The sequence below is a fragment of the Parathielavia appendiculata genome, assembly GCF_033297405.1.
Source record: "Parathielavia appendiculata strain CBS 731.68 unplaced genomic scaffold N657scaffold_21, whole genome shotgun sequence".
Taxonomy (NCBI): domain Eukaryota; kingdom Fungi; phylum Ascomycota; class Sordariomycetes; order Sordariales; family Chaetomiaceae; genus Parathielavia; species Parathielavia appendiculata.
In genome coordinates, this window is record NW_026944240.1 from 158309 (window position 1) to 175050 (window position 16742).

The 16742-nt window shown below is 49.6% G+C and overlaps 5 protein-coding genes across 5 annotated transcripts; 2 read left to right on the forward strand and 3 right to left on the reverse strand.

The window, feature by feature from the left end:
- Positions 1-102: 102 nt before the first annotated feature.
- Positions 103-764, forward strand: N657DRAFT_693401 (uncharacterized protein; the record flags this gene model as incomplete). Its single annotated transcript, XM_062797216.1, has 2 exons — positions 103-492; positions 678-764. The coding sequence occupies exons 1-2, from the start codon at positions 142-144 to the stop codon at positions 762-764; spliced, it is 438 nt and encodes a 145-aa protein (XP_062643687.1). The 5' UTR covers positions 103-141.
- A 515-nt stretch (positions 765-1279) lies between these two features.
- Positions 1280-3352, reverse strand: N657DRAFT_626031 (uncharacterized protein; the record flags this gene model as incomplete). The annotated part of the gene is made up of 4 exons (XM_062790772.1): positions 1280-1507; positions 1554-1670; positions 2031-2593; positions 2875-3352. The coding sequence occupies 4 exons, from the start codon at positions 3350-3352 to the stop codon at positions 1328-1330; spliced, it is 1338 nt and encodes a 445-aa protein (XP_062643688.1). The 3' UTR covers positions 1280-1327.
- Positions 3353-7186: 3834 nt separating this feature from the next.
- Positions 7187-7372, reverse strand: N657DRAFT_580853 (uncharacterized protein; the record flags this gene model as incomplete). Its single annotated transcript, XM_062789485.1, has 1 exon — positions 7187-7372. The coding sequence occupies one exon, from the start codon at positions 7370-7372 to the stop codon at positions 7187-7189; it is 186 nt and encodes a 61-aa protein (XP_062643689.1).
- Positions 7373-9194: 1822 nt separating this feature from the next.
- Positions 9195-10411, forward strand: N657DRAFT_674595 (uncharacterized protein). Its single transcript, XM_062795764.1, has 3 exons — positions 9195-9605; positions 9704-10202; positions 10333-10411. Exons 1-3 carry the CDS (start codon positions 9376-9378, stop codon positions 10348-10350), a joined length of 747 nt encoding a protein of 248 aa, XP_062643690.1. The 5' UTR covers positions 9195-9375; the 3' UTR covers positions 10351-10411.
- Positions 10412-13379: 2968 nt separating this feature from the next.
- Positions 13380-13847, reverse strand: N657DRAFT_551789 (uncharacterized protein; the record flags this gene model as incomplete). The annotated part of the gene is made up of 1 exon (XM_062787908.1): positions 13380-13847. A coding segment is annotated over one exon (468 nt), but the record flags the coding sequence as incomplete, so codon positions are not given.
- Between the last annotated feature and the right edge of the window lie 2895 nt (positions 13848-16742).

A 16742-nucleotide genomic window follows, 5' to 3' on the forward strand; every position in this document is an offset into this window, starting at 1 on the left:
CTCGCTTATAAGATACGTTACCTCTAATGTATCGCAATACTCTAGCGTCAAAAATACAACAGCCTCCAGCCACAACACAGCCTCCAAATTTAAATCTGGCAAAGGGAACGTGCTCAGCGCATTCAATTGGGCCTATCTGCGATGTCGCAGCAAGGGCGCGACGAGCGCGCGGTGCGCAACTCGATGGATGTTGACAAAACGATGGGCGCGACGGACTGTCAACACGGCTCACGTGCCAACCGCGGCAAGCGGGCCCGAGGGGACAAAGCCCCAACGACAGGCGGGAAAGCTTCGCTTGAGCAAACTGCAAGCAAAGAAGACGTAGAAACGAAGAGATTGCTCGAAGAATTCCGTGCCTTGGTGACACTGACGCTGTGGGAATGCGTGCAGACGGCGGCGTGCGCGTACTACAGCAAAATTTTCAAGGTGGAGAAGGCGACCTGCGCATGCAACGCGCAAGAGCTACAAAAGAGCGTTGCCTTTTATAGCCACGTGAGCCGGATACTGTGCTTCTCAACACCACGAGGTTCAGTTTTTTTCTCGATGCTATTTCCTTAAGACATGTTCCTCTCCTTTCCAGGAAACGGCTGGAAGATCTTCGATGGTTGCTCTAGGTGGATCTTTGCTGCATCGCGAGCTTGGTTGGCAAGTGGCGGGCTACTCTGACCTCGTCCTAGACTGCCGGTGGAATGAAGTTTCTCGTACTAGCTACCATTCTCGCCATGATGATGTGGAACCTGGAGCGCTACGGCACCGTTAGATAACACCGCAAGCAAACTCACAGCTGTACTGTCTCTGTGGTATCTTATGCCAATTGTCGAGACTGCTAGGTGGAGATATGGCAAACTCGGTTTCACCGAAGGAATTATCTCCTGGCGGAAAGTCTTGCAATACCGTGCCTATAACTAACTCGGAATCACAGTTCCTTTTAGTTCTCGACCCCGAAGACTTTTCACTTCCTCTTTATGTTTATCTTTCACATCGCTATTGCTATTAACGTTACGTCATTCTACTTAAAGTCATTGCAATGGTTAAAATTCTTCATTACACAATAGATTCCCAATTTTCTAAACTTATTGAAGAACTGTTTCCTGACGCAAGGCTGACTATCTCTCTAGACCTTCCCTTCGCTCCCTGCTGAGGAACTCGCATCCCTAGCGGCTCGAACTCCGTCTCGATGAACCGAATAGCTCGCTTGGTATTTACGACCTCCTCTCGAATCATCCGGATGAACGCCGAATCGCCACACCCTGTCTGTATTAGCAAATACGGCAATGAGGGAAGCATAGAAACTCTTAGGAAAACCGGGAATGAGGGCGTATAAGCACTAACCGATAACAGCGACTTTCCCGGGCGATCGAGTCTCCAGTTGAATTTTATCACGGACGAGCTTATCGAAGCTCGCCAGTCCTGGTCTGGGGTATAAACAAGAGAAGTGGCTCGACTCTTTGAATGGTGTCGTTCCGGTAGGCGGGGATGGAATCATACACAGGAAGACAAGGAGTGTCTAGAGGATTAATATATCGGACAGTACAATTTGGTTAAGGACTCACATGCAGGGGATCCAGTCTCTTTAGTGCCTCAATCTCGTTCGCAACCCAAATTCCCTGAGAATTATCGTCCAGAATCCAGAAAACGTCTAACTGCCGAGTAGAGTCGCAGAAGAGCGGCTTTGCTATCCATAGGTCTTTTCGCGCATGCAACACACTCCTCTTCCCATTTAGCAAGTCTCTCTCTGCGTTGACAAGTTCCTTCTCCTTCGCTAGCAGCTTAGCGTTTTTGATATCCAGCCGTTTTTCATCCTTCACACGTTGTCTTCCAGAAGTAGTAGACTGCAACTTTTCTGCCAGTTCAAACGCTCCAGAGTACATCTTTAAGAGGTCCCACTTTAGCTTCAGAACACCCTTTTCCAGTTGATATACTCCCCTCTCCGCTTCTAGGATTTCTTGCTCTTCCCTGGTTGACGCATTAAGGTTGAGTGCCTCTGCCTTTGTACCCAGCTGATCCTCCATTTCCTGGAGCTCCAGTACGCGCTGCGATAGTGCATCGCTTGACTCAGGCAGTTGAGCATTCCAGCCAGGCCGAGAGAGCTTCCTTTTCCTCTCTATTAGACTGCGCTTATCGACTGGTAAGGTTTTTTCGGCGGCTGCGATATCCCTCAGCTCTCCCCTGATTCGGTCGTCGTATGCTTTTCGTAATGCGATACAAAATGCGTGTTGTAGCACTCCCAGAATTCCGATACCCTTTGCTACGAGGATGACGTTTTCGTAGGACTCCAACCGGAGATTATGTCCATAAGGGCCATGAAGTAGTATCCATTGCCCTTTGCTTAGTCGGTCAAGCCGTTCCGTATGCCTGCTTCGGGATATGATGAACGAGATGTCTTGGACATTTTCGATTCCCTGTATAGAACGTGAGTTTTCCGTTTGCTTCCACAATGCTAACGCAGGGTAGCTGCTAAAGAAGTGATAGCGAAAGATCGAGCCTGGGAGGAAGATATGAAAATACCCTCCAGGGAGCACGTGGACAGGACGTTCGGTGTGCACTTCGAAGCCAACTACTCTGTCATCTAACCACACCCCGCCAACACTGGCTCTTATACCGTAGGCGTAGACCATCGCCCATCGGTAAGTTGCCGCCAGCACCCACAGTCCGCCCGCCGAAGAGACAAGTATTCTTGCTTCAGTGGAAGCTAGAAGAAAAACATGCCACAAGGTGAGTGCCACTGCAGTAAGTGCAAGAGCAAGGTGAGCAATCTGGAACCAGTCCCCGAGACGGCGTTGTAGAAATGGAATCGAGAATATAAAAAGAACAAGAAATAATGACAGGCTCTATAACTCATTAGCTCCCGGCATGCCATCTGTCATTTGCCACCTACAAGGTATCCAGATGTCGGTAATTGTCCTGGGATAGGGCGCAAGGCAATAGCTAAAACTGCGTGAAGAAGAACCTCTACGACAACAACTCGCCCAACCCAGAAATGTGCAAAGTAGTATAACGATAGAGGAATGCCGACTAGATCAGCGAGACGATTCGCTAGACCTCCTAGATACAAGGGGATCATATTGATTAGAGCAAGCCTAGCGGCCCGCTGCTCGAAGCCTCTGACATCGGTAGCGGGAAGTCCTAGCGCTAGAGCTAAGCTGTTGGCTCCAAAGTATAACAGTAGGGCGAGCAACTCCAGCCGGGTTATTGCAACCCAACGAGGGAGCGCTGCATACCGGATTTTCCGAGCAAAAAGAACTTTCAGGTACGGTACCGAAGATCTGCCAGAGGATAACCAAAAGCCCCGAAAACTCAAGGAGAGTAGTATTCCACAGATAAACAAAATGTAGTACTGTGTGGATTCCATTATGAGCTGCTGGGCTCTCATCGCAAAGTTTCCTGGTCCTTAGCATATAAGTACCTAACCCTAAGTACTCTTCGAATCGAAATTTAGGCAGCTTTGGCGCCAGAACTTGGAAGCTCCATATTTATTTTTAAGGAAGCGCGCGGCACCCGATTCGGAAGGTATTTGCACTAAAGAGGGCGCGTGGAAACGAGAAGTTTGAGAAAGGCGGTCTGAGAACCAGAACGAAGATCTCGTTTAATGACCACCGTTTATTTGCGATGTATACGCAAGTGCGGCGCTTCGGCTCGTAGGAACAAGATCAACATTGGCTGGCATAACACTCGTCGTCACCCCAACGCAACGTCTATTAGACCAGCACTCTCCAATGCCTATAATGCACGCCTGTTCGAATCATAGTAGCTCGTCCACGCTTCTAAGTGACGAGGGTCAATCTTTTGACGGGTGTTCAGAGAGTGGATCCGACGTAGGGTAAGTTGTACCAAGCATTTATATTTGCCGCTTATTTATGGCATGGGCTAGATTTGCGGCGAGATACGAATACTGGACCATATCCTATCGCTGGGCTAGTCTCCGAATTCTCAAGGGCTCGGTATCACTATCGATGGAGCTAAGAGACTCACAGATTGCTCATGTGAGGAATCTCCACATTAGCCAAGCTCTTCTTGCATCAATCCGTGATGAATCGAAAAGGCGTGGACGGTTCTATACTCAGATGCTTGCATTCCGTATACGCTTACTTCCTCGGAAGGTTCGAGGGATAATAAGTGGCCTCCTTGATCGGGAAAATCAAACTTGGAACGTTGTGGCGCTATCGCGAAAGTTAAGTAAAGAGACAGCGGACAAACGGCCAGGGTCGTGGGGGCATGTCAAACAGTACCAGGTAGTGCTACGCGGCACTTGATTCGAAATGTACTTGCATTTCCAGGATTTTTATTCATTTTGGTAGTGAGATCAGTATTTCACGTGCTATAAGGCATCTGAAAATTCACGAAAATGACTCCTGAACGTCGTGCTGGGATTGTGCCACTATACCTTAACCGGCCAAGCCACTAATCACGTTGGCTGTGTACAAGCAGTTTGGATCTGCCGATATGTATAAGGCGTAATCCGGAAAATGTCTTCGTAACTGAGATGGGCAAACTCGCGTAAGGCTCGGATTCCAACTCTCTGATCACGAGTGAGATTGGTAAATTTGGGCCGCTTTGGTGTGGATGGATTGAGTAAGTCCTCTATTGCAAGGCCTCGGCTAGCCATCGTCATCGTCGTTGGTAAGCTCAGCTGTAGGTTGGTAGACATTGCTGCATTCCTGTAGATTTAAAGATAAGTATTCTCCCATGGAAGTTGCTAGAGAAGTGACTTTAGTAATAAATTTCAGTGGGATGTGAGGTGTTTCGCTACACCTCCCCCAGGGTAATAAAAGTTAGCGTATGACTTGACCCACACACTAAGCCAGAACAGAAAACCAGACAAGTCAAGATACATCTCAGGCCCATACATTGTACACTACAGTAGAAGTATCAGTACCCTATACGTTCTCCCTCCATTTCAATAACCTTTTGAATGGGCTAAGGTTTGAAGAAAATCAGTGGGCACAGCATCCCATGCCTCCTGAACAGCCTGCCGGAGCTGCGCGCGGCTCAGGCTCTGTATATCGTAATGCTGTTCAATCCACTCTTTCATCCATGCCCATACATTTTCAATAGCATTCAAATCAGGGCTTCGAGCCGGCCACCCAACAACCTCGATTCCAAGTGCGGCCAGGAGACGCCGAGTTGATCGGGCGGAATGGGCTGACGCGTTATCCTGTTGAAACACCAGATCCCCTTGTTCCTCACAAAACGTATGGATCAACGGAACGATAAACCGTTGATACTTTTCAGCCGTGATACCACCGTGCTCCTTTTCCCACACAAAGCAAGGACCTTTGATGCCGCCCGCGAAACTACCCCAGAACATCCAGCCATGGAGCTTCTGTCGAATCAATGCCCACGCCTCCAAATCCTCGACGTCGTGGATTGTGATCCACCGTTTCCACATATGGCTATTTGTAGCCCACGTTTCGTCAGAAAAGAGCACTTTTTCCCAATCTCCCGGGCGTGGCCGTAAGTAAAGTTGTTCATATGCGAAGGCAAGCCGGTCAGCCTTGTGGCGGTCAGTGAGACGGATCATCCGAGGTCGTATAACCCTCTTCCAGCCAAGAGATCGCAAAGCAGTCGTGATTGGTTGCTCTCCGTAGAGCTCAAAACCAGGGATATAGTACCGCAAATCGTGCCATGGAAGCTTGCGGATGAGCGGGTCTGCACGGAGAAATTCGACGAGGGCATCCTTCTCGGGGGTCTTGATGGCAGGCTTGCGGCCACGTCTATTTTTCTTGGGGGTCAATGGGTTGCGAATGGCGAGTTGCACTTGCCTAACTGTAGTGCCTGTTGCGGCCGCAATAGTTGGATAATCCCAGCCATTGAATTGACGGAGGGTACGTATTTCGATCTTCTTATCGCGCGTTAGTTCCTGGGCCCTGTTGGCCTTCTGGAACCAGTGCCGTTCGCGATGACCAGCCTGTTGAAGCTGCAGTCGATAAAACTGTTCTGCAGAGGGCGAACTGTAGATGCAATTGTCGGTGTTGTTGTTGACGAGGGCTTGGATGTCCATGGCCCTGCGAAGGTGGGTACGAGGGTGGAATGCAGGTGCAGGATTCTGGTGGGGCATTGCGAGGACTTTTTAAGAAAGTCACTTTTCTATAGAAACTACTAGAAAAGCGACCTATCTCTGGAGAATTCGTCAGTGGCTTCAAAAAATGGGTTAGCGGGTGGGGTAATTCACACACTAACTTTTATTACCCCGGGGGAGGTGTAGACCCTTGTCAACCACCCTTGCCAATTCACTGCGCTAGCAATACTAACCCCGGCGGAGGTGTACTAGCCAGCGAGTACGACGGTGGGTCTTCCGTCAAGATGGGGACCGTAAGCCTGGTTGCAGGCCTGTGTTGACATCGTTGGCATCATCGCGGTGGGACTAATTCTAATTCTTATGTTTCAATTTACCGCTCAAATCAGTGTCCCTTTATAGACTTTGGTCCATCTAAAGGCAACACTCTTCGTCCCTGTCTTAGTTCAACGACGCCTGCGCATGTATCGAAACTCCTTGTCGCTGAGACCCCATTGGCTCGTTCTAAGCCACTGAGCTGTGGTAATGTTGGGCAGATTTTATTGGTAGCCTTCCATAGTCCGCCCCTACTCGCCGCACGGATTTCAACATCTTCAAGCGCGGCGTCATTGCAGGAGGTCGGAAATACGAAAACACCAATGGGAGAGTTGATCAAGATTGGGAAATAGGCCCTGCCAGTTCCATAACACAGTGCAATAGAGGATCGTCTGCCTGCAGTTCGCTCGCTATATCGGTGACATCGACAACAGTCTCAGTCATGCCGACGCCGCTGTCTAGGAGTAGAGACCATATCGGAGTAGCGCTCGCGCCAAAGAAGCTAAGCGACCCCAAGGCAAAGCTCTTTCGGCACCGCTTACTGCATCACCCGCAGCACATGCAAAGTAGGGCCAATTCGCAAGCAGATGCTTTTGCAAAGGCTGACGGTCATCTTGTCGATCCAGACTACGAAGCAGCTGGTTCAGCTCCTCGAGGCTAAAGCTGAGGACGTTTTGCTTGATGTCCTCAATCCTGCCTATGAAGACGTCATCCTCGTTGAAAGCGACATCGCGAGTTCGAATAGTCTGCTATTGCGGGTAAGCATTGGTGTTCCAGATCGTGTACACATTGGTGGACGTGTACTTTAGCAGGTACCCAATCTATGCCCGTCTATTGAACCGCTTGAGCTTCTCTTCACCCTTTTGAGCCCGATATCATAACAAATGCCTTACACCCGAACACTCGGTGGTGTGAGAGGTCTGGCTTGCGGCCGTGAAACACTTGGTATAGAGTCTTCCAACCGATTATTTTGCGAGGAGTACGATCTTCAACAGCAAGAATGCTATTTTGCCTATCACCTTCCAGCACTGCTGGACCCATCGCGCGCATTGCGTTCTTGACTACACCCCCCTCGAGCGTCATTCTGCTGCGGCGTGCAGGCCGACGAAGCCTCGAGTTTAATGCCTCAGCCACAAACTTTCAGCCTTGACCCCACCCATTACTCCGACAACCACTGAAGGGTAAATAAATACCCCTGAATTTCTGAGCCCCCGAGCACCCAAGTCTCCAAACCAGTTCGACGATGGAAACCCCTTCTTCAGTCTCGCTCCGTTCAGGGTCCCCTGGTCGTCTCAGCACAACTTTGCCATCCTTCCCTCCGCCAAATTCGGAAGCCACTGATTTTCCTGATGTTTCGGAGCCCCTTTGCGAGGCTGATCGGCGCCAGATCACGCGGGTTGAGACCGCAGCCGTGCAGTGGCCCAGCACGAGACACTATTCCGCTTGTGCACAGGTGGCACAGGTGGCTATTTCGACTCGTGTCTCGGAGCCAACTGGAGCTTAGGCAGTCCTCTTCGGTCCGCTTCGAGCATCGGCCACAGGCGAGGTTCCCAGGCTGCCACACGGGCGATTTTCTGCAACGGGGATGTGAACCGCACGGTCGTCCGGATTTTCTCCAGGTCAAGGGGATACGTTCCGGGCAGTGTATGGATGTTGATCAAAAGCCTGACTACCGCCCGGGCGTGTCGTTCTCGGATGTGATGAATTCTTGTTTCGGCTTCTGCTACGGCTGCTGCTACGGTTCGGAAGGCTCCCGTGATGGCCAGGGCCCCGATCTTCTGCGCCCTGTTCAGCCAGCTCAGTGTCCTTTCCCCGCAGGCATGCTTCCAGATACTGGCAGCCTAGTCCATGACGGGAGCTATTGTCGCAACGAACAGTTGTCTCGCTGTCCGCGGGGAGAGCATCTTCAGCCTCCTCAGGGCCAGCGCGGCTTCGACGTCCTTGGCCGCCGTTCTAGCAAAGTGCTGCTTGTAACGGACTTCGCAGTCCATCACGCCGCCTAGAATTTTCGCACTCTCCTTCGGTTGGACCGTCTCCTCTTTGGCTAAACGGCGTGTCTGAGGATCGCTCCTTGTTCCTCGTGAAGGATACGTTGGCTGTCTTTTCGCCTTTGAATTGGACGCCTCTTCACCTTTCCCAATACAAGGCCCTGTCAATGATAGCTTGAATGCCTGCTCGATTCGCCTCTGCTGTTGGGCCTACGACCCAGGCCGTGTAGTCGTCAACAAGGGCGATTGAGCCTCCGTTGGCGTTGATTTTGTGTTGTACCAGGTCTGTGTTGAAGAAGAGGAAGAGTACCGGGGACAGTGGTGACCCTTGTGGCAGACCTGCCTGGGGCAGCTCTTGCCGTTCAGACGTGAACCCATTTACCACCACAGTTGCCGTGCGCTTAGAGCAGAAGGCATCGATCCACCTGACCGATCCTCCGCCTCCAAAAGCACCTGTAGCCGTGACTTCCCCGCTCGATCCGGCCGTTGACTCCATACCCGGTTCCCACCGCGGGTGTTCCTCTCGACGCGACGGTCCGCGTAACCTCGCTCGTAGTCGTCTTTGCCACGGTGGCTGCGTCTTCGATCGATTGCATCGCTTCGCGAACTTTCGCACTGTTTCAATGTGCGGCTCGGTCGCTTCGGCGAGGGTGGTCGGTCGGCCACCTCGACCGCGATCTGGGTCCTGCGCCGACGCTGTCATGGAGGCAGTCCCACCAATTGCTTCTGAGTTAGCACCCGATAACTTTTTTCGGGTTGAGACCGTACGTACTGTATGCATTGGTTTGCAGGGTGCCACCCTGTGGTCAAAAAAACTGATACACCAAAAACCGGTTTCGGCCAGAACCCCTGGCCCCACTCATCGCAACATGCATCATCATGGCACTTCCTCCTTTCCACCACCAATTTCCTTAGCAGAAATGGGCGTCGCACATCATACAACACCGAAGAAGTGTCAGATTCAGGGCACAGTCCATTTTCTTCGTTCTACTGGCCAACTTGGCCAAGGGAGGCTCTTTGCTAAGGAGCAGGTCTTTCGACACTACAACGTCAGCCATGCCACTGGGCATCGTATCCTCCGAGAGGCACAAGATCATCCTACCCTCGAACCACGAACCTTCCATTCAAACTACATTGAAACCCGTGGACGGAAGAAGAAGCTCGACCATCAAGCTCTCCTACAAATTGAGAGATGCATCGATCAAGGAGGTTTTGACGGCCGGACTGTCCCATGGGAAGCCATTCCAAGTGCTGCAGGCCTCGACATTGAAGTGTCTGCTCGAACCGTTCGCCGCGCGCTCCGAGAGCTGAACTTTCGTCGATGTATTGCTTGCGAGAAGGAGTACCGCTCCCAACAATCCAAGGATACTCGGGTGGAATATAGCCGTGTGATGTTGGAGAGATACCCGGAGCCAAAAGATTGGTACCGGGTAAGATTCTCTGATGAATGTCACTTTGGCTGGGGTCCCGAGGGCAAGATCTGGGTGTTACGGCGGCCCTGGGAGAGGTTTTGCCCTGACTGTATGGTCGAAAAGCAAGCCCCGGCTGAGAAGAATCTTCAAGAGCTCCATTGTTGGGCTGCCGTTGGCCATGACTTCAAGAGCCCCTTAGTCTGGTATGACGTGCCTAGCAACAACAATGGTAAGCTGACGATGCAAGCCTACCGGGACCAGATTCTCGAGCCAGTGGTGGGCTCTTGGCTTCGGGCGGGCCATTCTTTCGTGTTGGAGGAAGACAACGACTCTGGGCATGGCGGCAGAAAGCGGTGCAACAACATTGTCAACCGATGGAAGGAGGAAAATGGGCTTGAGAGCTATTTCAACTGCCCGTTGAGCCCAGATTTCGTGCCCATTGAAAGAGCTTGGCAGTTGCCCAAGCAATACGTAAGAAAACGGCCTTGTTGGGAGGATTCAATTGTAAAAGAGCTTGCAGAGGAGGGTTGGGATGCTCTCAAACAGAATTCCATCAACGATTGGGTAAACCAAATCCCCCAGATCTTGAAGGACTGTATAGAAATGGAAGGAGCCTTAACAGGGCATTAGATTGCATCTGAAAGTATTGAAATTGGCCGCGTTTTGACCGAGTTGTGGTGCAAAGTGGTGTTGGTGGTAAGGTTTGGTGTATCAGTTTTTTTGACCACAGGGGTGGCTGCCACCGCGCTGTGTTCATCTAGACCCACTGAAGTGGTGCACCGCCACCACCTAAGTGGGTCCGCTGCTGCCTTGGCAACACTTCAACCTCCTTCACAGACGCGAAAGGGCAAAAATATAGGGACGATAGCCCATTTCCCTGCTGTACGCGGTGACGTTCCTCGATGTCCTTCAAACTCGTCCGGAGAATGGGCCTACAAAGTAGATATAGACAAGCTAGGAGAGTTCGGTGATGTTAGTGGGCTGATTTGGTGCATATATAGTTTGGCTGGCCCGCACTGCGCACACTACAGGGATCTAGGTGTGACGGCGCGTGCCACCATGCCACTGCACTAACCTCCTCAAAAGGATGCCAGAAATTCAAGTCCAGCGGCTTGAAACTCTGAGGTGGCTTACGTACTGTTGACGGCAGGCCCCACTGCCGTCACATTAAGAATGTAATCCGACATATCCGATAACTACAATATAGCCACTACACTAAAGAGGAGTCGTGTCACGGCACGGCTGGTCGGGTTGGTTACAGCCCGGCGACAGGTGCAAAAGACAGCTTCATAGTGCAGCCAGTGGTTCGATCTGTCGGATTGAATCATTTGTACCCTTTTACGGGAACATGGCGCAACGGTATGGCTGCACGTTGTGTGCCGTGACAAGTCGTCGCTAGGTAATAAAGATACTAAAGCGACCTACCTCATTGTGAGCTTTCCTCGGTGCATAGTGATATTAGAGGGGGTAAGGTATCACAGGCACAGTAGTATAGGTAACCACCCTCAATACGATTGGAAGTGTGACGGGATTCCCCGTTCCTGTTCTCATGGTTATGTCATATGCCAGTGGTCATGCATACGTCATGCGCCTCTACTCCAGTACTTAAGGTCTGGTTGCAGGCCCATTACTGTCATCTAACTCTTGCTCTCGTCGTAGCAATATCAATCCTGTATGTGCGAGCTGACCAGACCTTGGGTGGTGCCCGTCACACGAATGGTACAAGTAATGCAGATTATGAAATTCTATTGGGTATAACGTACATGATAAGCGAACGTCCCAGACAAGCGAACGTCCCACAAACTCACTCCTTCGTACCTTCCATCTTTTTATCTACTTTCCTTCACAACGCAACGTGCCCCTAAAAAAAGACAAAGCCCAAGTGCAAGCAGCCCTTCAAGCAATTCAGAACGATCCGAAACTAAGCCTAAGAGCTGCAGCTAGGATCTATTCTGTGGACTACGCGAAGCTCAGTCGCCGAAGACGCGGTAAACATTCACGAAGCGACATTCCAGCTAACTCGCGCAAATTGACCGAACTGGAAAATCGGTTATTGTTCAGTATGTCCTCGATCTGGATTCTAAGGGATTTCCTCCCCGCTTGTCTAGTGTGGAAGATATGGCCAATCGACTACTTGCCGAACGCGACGCGGGACGCGCTGGGCGCACAACTTCGTTAAATGACAACCAGACCTCACGATCCGATTCAATCGGAAATACGACTACCAGAGGGCCCTATGCGAAGATCCAGATATCATTCGTGGCTGGTTCGCGCTTGTACGGAACACAATCGCGAAGTACGGGATCTAAGAGGCAGATATCTACAACTTTGATGAGATTGGGTTTTTGATGGGCGTTATCTCGACGGTACTAGTTGTTACGGGCACCGAACGGCGTGGTAAACGGAAGACAAGGCAGCCAGAGAACCGCAAATGTACTTGCGAAAGGGACGTCGAGGATAATGCATCAGTTTGCATTGTTGAAGGCAGAGAACCAAAGCTTTCGAGCAGTAATTGAGGCGCTAAGCAAACGCTGGAGAGTAAAAAAAAAAAGGTTACGGCAAGGAGGATCGCTTACTGTGCAGGATGGACAGGATTTGCAAGCCCAGAGAGATGTTGCGGTGCAGATACGGGAGGAAACGCAGACGGGTAGTGGTCGGAAGCCGAGGATCGAGACGCGCACGCGGCGTTGTGGCAGATGCGGCGAGCCTGGCCATAATGCACGCACCTGTCAAGGAGTTGCAAAAGTGCCCGAGGAAGACCATTCCGAGTAATTTCAATCATTTTTGTCAGTGTTGGTTGAATCATGTTGAAATATGTTGTGCAGATGTGTTTTTGTGGGACGTTCGCTTGTCTGGGACGTTCGCTTATCATGTACGTTAAACAATTCTATAAGATCTATAAATAGTTCCCCTATATTAGCTCGTAGAAGAACTAGGAGAGCGAGAAAGTCCGAAAAGCTAGGAGAGCTATAAGTTATAAAAGTTACAAAAGTCAAGAAAGCTAGAAAAGCAAGCCGTGTCAGGGGAGCTATAAAGTTATAAAGGCCAAGAAAGCCAGCAAAGCCTGGAAAGCCTGGAAAGCCTGGAAAGCCTGGAAAGCCTGGAAAGCCTGAAAAGCTAGAAAAGTCAGGAAAGCTAGGAAACCCTGGAGAACTAGAAGAGCTATAAAGCTAGAAAAGCTACAAAAGCCGGAAAAGCCAGGAAAGCCCAGAAACGCACGAGAGCTATAAAGTCAGAAACGATACAAAAGCCAAGAAAGCTAGGAAAGTCAAGAAATTCAGAAAAGCTAGAAAAGCCAGGAAGGCTAGGAAAGCCAGAGACGTCACGAGAGCCATAAGCTAGAAAGCTACAAAAGCCAAGAAAGCCAAGAGACCTAAGAAAGTCAGAGTAGTTAATATCTTAAGATAGAAGAATAGTCTTTATATGCTGCAAAACGCTTTCGGCTTGGCCTTCATCGTAACCTGAGCCTAACTCCTTTGCTAACCGGGCAGTATCTGCTACATAGGTTGAGGCTTTTATCAACTCAGCTGGATAGGTATTTGAAAGCTTTGTTGCAAGAGTGGAAAGATTGTTGTGATTTATAGTAGTATTCCCGCTTTTAATATTAGCATATGTTTTGAGAGGAACAATACCACTAAAGTATACATACATTATTCTATCTGCCATCTTCGAGTGCGTGAGAATCAATAGGGGTGATGGCCAAGCGAAGTGAGCCCAACGCTTGCTAATACGGAGACGTTTGTGTAGGCGCTGTCTTACTACTTTATGATTTGATACTACCCCTTGGGCCTTAAGGTATATATCCAGAGCAATATTGGCATCTCTTTGCCCGACTTTCGACTCAATCCGACCATATCTTCGGTCATTTTGCACACTCTTCTTAAGCGAGGCCATAACGTGTGTCAGTTGGAAGTAAGCAAGTCTAGACTGAGGGTGCATATCGCCTTCGATAATGTTGTCCAGACTCTGAAAAGCAGCAATCCAGCTAGGATCGGTATAGCTGAGATTGGTTGGTAAAGTGGTTCTGCGTATTAGGTCTAGCCAAAACTCATAAATCGAGAGTATGTTATTCGCAAAAAAATCTTTCGCATCGTCCCTAAGAAGATTCTGCGCCATCACTGTCGCGTTCATAGGCTGTGTGCCATGTCCAGATTCCGCCATGACTATATCATCCATGTCCTTTGCAAGGCCATTGCAGATTCATAATCCAAGGGCTGTCTGACCTAGGGAAGAACAGTGCTTAAATAAGAGCAAAAGTAATTAATATCTAAATTTAAATCTCAGTTAGTTATTGTCTTTTTACTAATTTGAACTCTATCTCACCGATCTTATATATTATTTTCTGTTTCAAGCTGCAAGAACTCGAACTACGTGCGTACAGTGGCCCTATGAACCTGGTATTCCTTTCCCCCGCGGGATATTACGAGGTCTGGGCATTAGGAAACCGTAGCCTTCCGGGCCCTCCTCGAAGTCACGGAAATCCATGGCCATCTTTCGCCTGGCTTGTGGTCATCGAACTCGCGCGCAACGCGCTGGACATGGCGCTACATCCTTGCCCACCCTTTATTTCGTTTGTTGATTCGCATCCTAGCATAACTACACTAGACATATGCGAGGGCATCTTGCAGCGGCGTCGTGGGGACTGATCTACCACAGATGCATGTTAGATGCAACAGTTGCAGGCGCCGTATAGAGGCATGTATCTTACATGGAAGTGAGGCAGATTGACGGTATTGATTACAGTTCCAAGATTTCTATAGTGCACTGTCCCATCAAGTCATCACAGTCCAAAATCCACAGTCCAAAGTTCAGGGCAAACACTAGTATTGTAAGCAAAAAGTGAAAGAGAGCCGGTCCGTGCTTGAGCATGCCATGGCATTCTCGCCCTAAGGAGCCTTCCGGATGTTAAATTCCCCCCGAGACATGCCAACCATTCATACATGGTGCTGTGCTAGCTGCACAATGCGGAACACACGAAGCAGGGAACTTTGAATGCTCTGCAGAAGGAAACTAGAGACCATTGCTGCTATACTATCTTAGATGATAGGTCGTTGAGTAAAGGGCGTTTAAAGCCTCTTTTCCTCTGCTGCAAGCTCATACACCTCATTCGGAATTGGCTGGGGATCGTCGATCCTCTCAGATTGCTGACTCGCCGTTGCTTTCTTCCTTGCAGAGTACCGACCGCACATATATACGCATGCTCCGAACAATACCAAAAAGAACACCCCACCCAAAACGATGCCAGCGATTAAGGCATTTGAGAAACCTGGCTGGACTGCCGGCAAAGCCATCGGTGTAGTCGACGTATCTGGTGAGGTCGTCCGCCCTCCTGTGCTGCTTCTCACAATAGCTTGTCTAAGATCGGCGTGGGCGCACAACGTGTTGCATGGATCGTTTTTGCAGCACCCTAGGAATGGCGGAGATGTGAAATTGCAAGTATACCATTTAGCGACACCGCTCTCGTCTTTACAATCTTGCGGCAGTATATCATTGAAGGCAGTTTGGGGGAACGTGGCGCTCCGGAGATTCTGCAACGGGCAATTGCCAGAACCATCCGCACAAGGGTCGATAGTACAGCAGCCGATAAACTCCGTTATATTCTGTTTGCAAATGAAGAATTTCCCGCCATCGGGACATGTTAGCCCTAGGTCCAACATGCTGAATGAACAAATCAAGAAATTGTCGTAGTATAGAGTACACTTGTCTAAGCCGAGCTGTTGAAGGTTTTAATGTTTCAAGGTGTGCTGCAATAGTTATCGAAATCTAAAAAATAAGAACCTAAAACGAGGCCCGTCTTCTTCCGGTAGATCTGCGCCTTGATTGGTTAATAGACACTTAGTCTCGCATATCCTGCCCCAGCTTCAACCTTCCTTAGTGGCCAAGCGTAATAAAACGTCCAGCTCACACTTCTCAGCAACGGCTCTCTTGGCTGATCCGACAACAGGGTTTTACATACTTTGGATAACGTTATAGGATGGTATGTCATAAATGAGAGCAGGCAACACAAGCCAGCTTGGCTAGCTAGCTATCTATGGAATGACTGCACTTCAAGAGCTTGTACATTAGATAAGGACTGACTAAGATTATACTAGGGCTTAATCAGAGTCCTCGCTGAATTCACTCAATAGCGTAGAGTATTGGATCGGGATCTCTCCAGTGTGATGATCATCTTCCTTCGTCCGGCGAGCTTCTGTTATTGAATCTTGATATTCCTGGAACGCAACGCTAATGGTCCTAGCAATCTGGGTCACTAATTCGTTTTGTCTGTCTATGTCTCGTTGGCGCTGGAGTAGTTTATCCTCTAACGAAGCCACACGCTCCCGATGCTCATTATTCTTCTGCTCCTGGACTGCAAGGTCCCGTTGCAGTTTGCTATTTTCTCGACGCAGGGCATGCAGCTGCTGATACAACTCCTCCGCATGGCTTTGGATAGGTAGAATCAGTCTTTGCGACAACGGCGGAGGTGCTCTTTTTGGACTTGAAGACTTCTGGATAGCATTGAAATGTACCTTGCCGCCGGGCAGAGGCGGAAGGGCTTTGGCCCTTGAATCCATGTCCGGACGATCTGTTGGTAGTACGTAGGGGAGGGGGCGTGTGCAGAAACAGCTAATATAGCTAGAAAAATATGTATTCGAGCTTGAGTTCTAAAAGTTATTTTTTGGTATCTACTCTGTAGATAGTCTATTTAACGTTCGTGCTAAGTTCAAGCGCTACAAGGTGTAATATTTTAAAACTAGTTTCCGGGGTCCCTACTATATACAGTACACACATGTACACAGTCGTACACATGTCCACACGTACACACGTACACACATACACACGTACACACACACAAACACACAAACACACACACACACACACACACACACACACACACACACACACACACACACACACACACACACACACTCACTCACTCACTCACTCTCACTCACTCACTCACTCACTCACTCACTCACTCACTCACTCACTCACTCACTCACTTTCACACACACTCTCACACACACTCAC